General features: G+C 42.5%; 1 protein-coding gene across 3 annotated transcripts in view; it reads right to left on the bottom strand.

Annotated features, from left to right (window-relative positions):
- Positions 1–6797, bottom strand: part of rara (retinoic acid receptor, alpha) — a 269315-nt gene that overhangs the window by 60068 nt on the left and 202450 nt on the right. The window contains exon 1 of one of the 3 annotated variants that reach the window (XM_015384767.1): positions 4956–5765. The exons of the other annotated variants lie outside the window; for them this stretch is intronic. Coding sequence (XP_015240253.1) covers positions 4956–5133 — 178 coding nt within the window. The 5' untranslated portion in view covers positions 5134–5765. Of the gene's footprint in view, positions 1–4955; positions 5766–6797 lie in introns of those variants that run through there. 3 annotated transcript variants of the gene reach the window in all.

Raw genomic sequence — 6797 nt, 5'->3', positions numbered from 1 at the left:
GTCAGCTACAATTTGGGAGAGGAGCAGCGGAGCGTCTGAGGAGGGGGCGGGACATCTGGAGCCGAGGTATTGCATTGCACTGATTTTCTGCAGTATTTTTGCAGTATTTCTAATGCAATTTTTTTACTTCTGTTATTTGCTGTTGTTTCTCAAAAAAAAAAAATGCATAGCCATATTACAGCTTTTATTGATTTATTTAAAATTTAAAACAATGTCTAGCCTGTAAGGTTAAAAAATAAATAAAAAAAATTAACCAATTAATCGAAAATAATCGAATCGTTGGGTCAGGAAATCGCTACTGAATCGAATCGCCATGATGGATGTGATTAACACCCCTAATCATCTTAGCACCCAAATTAAGCTGAGTGTTTTAACAATGTTTATCAGCATAATAGAAATAACACAGCAGTGAAAGGGAAACCGACCTTCAGCTTTAACTGACTGTATTATTAGAAACTAGGGCTGAAATAATCGGATTAATCAATTATAATTAATATTATTAAAATACTCGTCAACTAATTTAATTATCACTTAACTGGATTCTACAGACTGTAAAATATTCCTTTCAGAGCAAACCTCTTAGAGAGGTAATTATATCAAAAATTTAAAAATTTAAATAAACATTTTGCATTTAAGATTTAGGAAATGTTTTTTGGTCTCTTAATCTGTTTAATCCAGAATTTCTCAAGTGGAAACGTTTTAGTTTCACTTGGTTTAATTTGTTTAAAAAAAATCTTCTTTAAAGAACCTTTGGCAATCCGATTATTAATCGGAAAAAAAAAAAAACTGAAAGATTAAATGATTTGCAAAATAATCGTTAGTTGCAGCCCTATTAAAATTATTGCTGCTGGTTCTTTTTTTTGTTTTGTTTTTTCAGTTTTCTGCATTTCCCCCCACCAAATGAAAGGAAACAAAAGAAAGGAAGAAATAATCTCGGTGGTTCCCTCGCCAGCCCACTGCCAAACCACCGGCTGCAAAAAGTCAGAACCCATCAACAAGTGTTTTTTGTTTTCATCCAGCCTGACAGCAAAAAAACAATCAGGGAAACTTCTGCCATAGCCTCCAACAAAGCCAAAGGAGAGACCGCAGTCTAGCAGCAAATGAGGCTTTTCCTTCACACAAATCTCCCCAAACAGTCTCATATTTAGGGGAAAAACCTCCAAATGCATGGTGCCCCCAAGATCAGCACACCGGCAAACAATAAAGCTCCATCTGTTTTTTCATGGGCCTCATCTCCTGCTAGGCGATGGGACTTCCGCACTTAAAATACCACATGAGTCAGATTAGGCTGCCAGTCCCTTGGCCTCTCAGACACACACCGTTCATGTAGCTCTTTCTGCATCCGCTCTCTGCAGAAGACAAACTAGTCTCACTCTGCTTCATCTTCTCTGTATGGAAATCCCTGGTGATCGTTTTTCTTCATCCTGCGGACAGACTGACGGAGGGGGGAAAAAAAAAGAAAAAAAAAAGAACAAAAACCCAATGGACTGCTGAGCATTTTGAGCCCCTGATGCAATCCCCCCCCTTCGCTTTCCCCTCCCCTCATTTTTTAGAGTGTGACAGTCATGTGAACAAGGTCATGCACATTCTTTCATGCATGAGCCTCCAACTGTTGTTGGGCCTCTGACAGGCAGCCTGTGAAAATCAACTACATTTAATCCGCAAGGTCTTTTTTTTCTTATTTATGCACATTTAAAATTGCTCCAGAGATGAGCAAATTAAAGAAGATTGCTTAATGCAACGTAAGAAAAGGTCTGACAGCTGAAAAGAAAGCTTATCTAAAGAACAGCTCTGAGAACAAAGCATCCGCACGATCCAGATTTACGGCCAGATAGTTAATGGGTCCTGAAGGTCACTTAAGGCCTGACTAACTTCTCTGAGGATGTCACCCAAAGCATTCTTGGAGGCCAAGAAGCTCCGCTTTAAAAGCCCTAATGAAAAGATAGATCCAAAACTGAAGGAGGGGAAACTTTGTAAACCAGAAAGAAAACATGAGGCTAAAATCTGCTAAAACCAAAGCTTTAATCAATCGCTCAGATTCTAGGAAAAATGTCATCCCTTCTTTAAACCAATTCCTATCTGTCTACTTTGTTTTTTATTTGATCTGAATGTATTGATGGGGAAACTATTCCTCTGGAAAATCAAGTTATTTCGAAAAATAATAAAAGTAAAATTTGCAAAACAGAAAAGTCTTAGGAGAAGAAAAATCAGAAAAAACATACCGTAAAACCAACCACCTAAATTCTGTTCGCTTCCAAACAGTAACAAGGATGAAAAACCTTGCAGCCCAAACCTGAACATCTGGAACCAGAAATCAAATATCGAGCAGAAAAAAGGCCTGAAATGCTCAAAGATCCTGAAGGATTAAGTAGTTTCTATGGAAACTTTGTGCTGATAGAGCTTTACCATTCCCTCTTGGTCATATAAACCTTCTGATCTTATATTTCAGGAATGGTGGAAATAGAAACAGGACACAGATTAGGAGATTAGACAGAAATCCAAACTAAACCCCCTCCCTGGCCCATTGTTGCTGCAGTTTGTTGCACAGAAAGCAGTGGAGTCCATCCAAACAATCCTTGCTTCTCCTAATCACTAAAGATTCACAGCTTTGCCAAAGTTTACATTTAGAAAATCCGCTTTTTGTCACTTAAATCCTTGTTTTTTATTTAAAGAAAAAGTGCAAGAACAGCAATTAAACTCCAAATCGACCGAACAGAGCTGAAAATGTTTTTAATTTTTTTATGGACTTTCATTTCTGATATTTAAAAAAAAATATTTCCGTCTGGTGGGTTCAGTGACACAAACAGCCTCCGCCTGCATCCTCTGGATGTGCATTAAAGTCTTTATTGCCTGTCGCAGTGAAGGCATAAAGCCTCCATACCACCTTCTCCCCCTGGCTATTCCTCGTTTGAGCAAAACAAAGGACCTGAGGGATCAGAGGTCTTTTCCTGGGCCAAACCCCCCCAATCGCCTCCCCTCAGACGAGCTCACATGGTTTGAATCAATGCCGCCACTGGAGCCGTTTACTGGATCCCCTCAATAAATACCATCCAGGCCCACGTCGGACATGTGCTTTGAAAGTGATTTGTCTCTTCTGGTCAGAGAGAAACTCTAATCTCCTCTGACTTAGAAAAACAAGGAGTGACAGAAAAGGATGGAGACACAAACAACAACAGAAAAAAAAAAAAAAAAGGTTTGGGGTGCTTTTGTTCTTGCTGCCAAACATCAGAAATCACCGTCTATATATCCCTTTTGTCACATCTTCCTATAGTCTGGAGATGAGCAGGAAATTGGCCCTTAAGAGCCTTTGGAGATTCCTGCTTTTTTTTTTTTACGCTCCTCCAGCACTGAAAGACAACAGGACTCTCCTCCATTAGGGCCCCGGCCGAGCTCTGTGTGGTGCAGCTGCTTTGAAGTAAATAATGGGACGGCTGCTGGTAGTTTTATTGCAACTGGGAGACTATCAGCAAGCAGATGCATGGTTGCTGCCTGTTATACTGCCTGACTTAAAAACACAACTACATGTAACACATGTAAAAACAAAACTGATCTGAGAACTCAGCTACTTAAGAGCACTATTAAATATTAAGATGCTGTTGATGGCCTGGGATCCTCGTTCGTGTGCACATAAATCAATAAATGCATGAGAATTATCATTATCTAAACACCAACGTCTTCTTTTCTAGTTGAAGGAAGTCAATCAAGGCTTGAAAAAGGACCCTGACTGACTTTACTAAGTGTTTTAAATTAAAACAAAAAAAAGATAATTTCTCCTTTTCAAAACAAGTTTCTTTTAAAGCCCTGATGGATCCTAAAGTGGCAAAATATGTCTACTGTAAGAATGTGAATGTCTTCTTTTAGCCAGCTGACTAGCACTGTGCAGTAACAAGTGGGGGAGGGGCATAGCAGTGTTTATTCCACGAAACTCCAGTTACCCTGTCTGTTTCTTTCTCAGAAATCATTACATTTTATTGTGTCATTGAAACCTTTTAGAAACACCTGCTGGAAGATCCAGTAAACAAAGTAAAGATCTGAAAGCTGCAAGAAGATGATGGCAAAATTAGAAAAAAAGTAACTTATCATTAATTGATCCATTGTTTTAGCCATTTTATGTTAAGTTTGCAAAAACGCATACAGATAAAAGGGTTATGTAATTTTCACCTAAAGAAAAGGAAGGAAATGATGCATTTATCTATACAGACATGGAGCTACAACAGGAAATATATGTATAGTTTATCTAAAGAGACTTAGGTTCAAAAAAGAAATAAAATAAAAAATCCTCCATGCATGATATAAGGAGGAGGACAATGAATGTGTGTTGGCCCCCAGAATAAAAATCACCCCGGGGCCCGAATCTGATGCCAATCACCAATTGAGTGAAATGCTGTCCAGGTTGAGGCCAGCTGAGCTGCTGCTGCTCAGGAACTGCAGCCTGACGGGTGCAGCTCTCCAGATTACCAGAGAACCGCGGGGATAAGGCAGGCTGCAGAAGTTTGAGCTGATTAAGGCTTTACACGGCCTGCAAAACACCGCCTGCATTTAGAGCATATTCCAGGAACGCAAAACCCTGGGATAAAGCTGCAGCTTCCTGAGGTTTCCCATCAGGAGGACATCAAAACAAAAGCTCAACCAGGTGAGACACAAAATAGGGGTAAAAAAAAAAAAGTAGGTCAGATCCTGGAGATATGATGACAAATATCTACATTTCATTTATAGGGATACTTTCTGCAAACACCTTCCCTGTTTGGAGGCATCTTAAAGCTGGATTTTAAAAGTAGCAGATTTTTTTTCTTTAAATATGCAACACAGGTTAATTTAGATATTCTTAATCAATAATTTATTAATTTATTGAAGCAACTAGAGGATAAGGCCTGTGAATATCTTCTTTAACATGAAAAAAAAGGAATTATTTAATGAAAGATGTGTGGAAGTTGCAGGGAAACGGGGACACCTACAGTGGTTGGAGCCGTTCCAGTGCTGGTTCCTGATGGACGCGCTGTAAGGATGGGGCGCTCCGGGCACCAGCCCCTTCTCTGGGATCAAGCATCCTCTGCTCTGGTTGTAGTAATCCATCATTAAAAACGGGTTCGGGCTGGGATTCAGTCCCACAACGTCCACACTCTCGTACATCATACGCGGCGGCGGGGAGAGAGGCGACGAAAGGCGGAGGAGCGAAGCGCGGCGCGGCGCGGCGCGGCGCAGCGCGGCGCTCAGAGGGAGAGCGGCGCAGAGGGACACCGCATCAAAATACGGGAGAAAGTGAGAAATCCAAACAAAGCGGGACGATCCGGATATGTGGCATCCTTCTGGGGAATAATGACAGAATAAGAAACACGGCGCTGGAGGAAAGACAAGAAGCAATCAGCCCAATGTGAGAGCGAGGTTTAGGAAAGCAGTCCGCATTGTGTCCATCGGAGGCGCAACACTGAACAACCAGAACCGAACCGACCAACTTCTGCTCAATCTGTCCGGTCCAGAGAGGTCGGCCTCGATCGGAACCAGAGGCTCCGTCCGAGCAAGGAAAGCGGAATTAAATCCCAGATAGAGGAGCAGCAGTAAATCCGATCGGAGGGACGGTGTCCGGGAAGGACGCGCAGATTCCGGAGTTGTTGCCTTCTTGTCCCGTTGGCGCCCGGATCCCTGTGGGCCCCCCCTGCCTGTGCTCGGCTCTCTCTCTCTCTCTCTCATCCAGCTGCAGCGCCTCGCTGCTGTTTGCAGACAGAAATGATTCCCAGCGCGGAGCTTCTGCAGGACTGTGACAAGGCGCAGCAGCTGAGGATCTGGCTCCACCTCCACCGGCTGCTTTTTTTCCTCCCCTCGGTGCCTTTCATGCAGCGCTCCTCCCCTTTAACCCTTTCAGGGCCGCCACAATGGCTCTGACTGCTCACAGGGCCTGAATGAGGCTGAGAGGGGCCCTCCCTCCAACCAAGCAGCGGGGGCTTTAAATAGGAATGAATCTGAGGACATGATTAAGTTATATAAGCTCAGTAATTAGTCTCTCATATCTTTACAGGAGTCCTGGACAAAATGAAAGCTGCTACAGAATGTCTGTGATTTTTTTTCTCACTTCCAGAAAGGGGAACTCCTCCTTCAGATCTTCAATCAGTGCTCAGTTAGTTTTTTCCTCCTTCCAGCCCGACACTCGGTCTCCCTTATTTGCCTAATGCTATGCTGCTGAACTTTTCCTGAACCCTGGGAAGAAGGCAGCCTCACCTCCTGGTGACCCACCGGTTGACTGGGATTCGCCTCCCCTGTCCCACATTATTCAAGGTTTCCCACCTTGTACTGCCAGAGTAACACCATGGCAGGTTTTTTTCTCGATGGCGGCCCACGGAGGCTCCCTGGTTCACAGAGCGAAAGTGGCAGAGAAGGACTCTTTTCCCACTGTTTGCTTAGAGCCTGAAAAACATCCTATAGTTGGGATTGTTTTGTTGTTGTTGCATCAATGCAGAGGCTAGTATCTATGTTGGTTCTAGTATTGTGGGCCTGATCTATAAGGGTCAGATCTATTCAGCTGAAAAGTTTCCCTCTTCCTGAGCCTCTGTCTTTCCTTTTAAAGGAAAAGTCAGCAAGGAATAATCAATGGATCATTATTTGTACCTTAAACTAGTACGTTTACGGTGATTTAATGCATTTAACGTTAATCAGTAAAAAAATAAAAACAATCTTCATCGCGATCACAGAGTCCGGGAGCGGCCATTTTTGCCCAAATATAGTAACACCTCACTCCTGACCACTTCCGGCAGTGATGTCAGTACTGCGATCAAAGACATATTTTCATGCAGACCGGGCGCCTG

The sequence above is a fragment of the Cyprinodon variegatus genome, unplaced genomic scaffold (genome assembly GCF_000732505.1).
Source record: "Cyprinodon variegatus isolate N-32 unplaced genomic scaffold, C_variegatus-1.0 Scaffold322, whole genome shotgun sequence".
NCBI classification, from domain to species: domain Eukaryota; kingdom Metazoa; phylum Chordata; class Actinopteri; order Cyprinodontiformes; family Cyprinodontidae; genus Cyprinodon; species Cyprinodon variegatus.
Note: the sequence above shows the minus strand (reverse complement) of the source record. Positions and strands in the feature narration are given on the sequence as shown.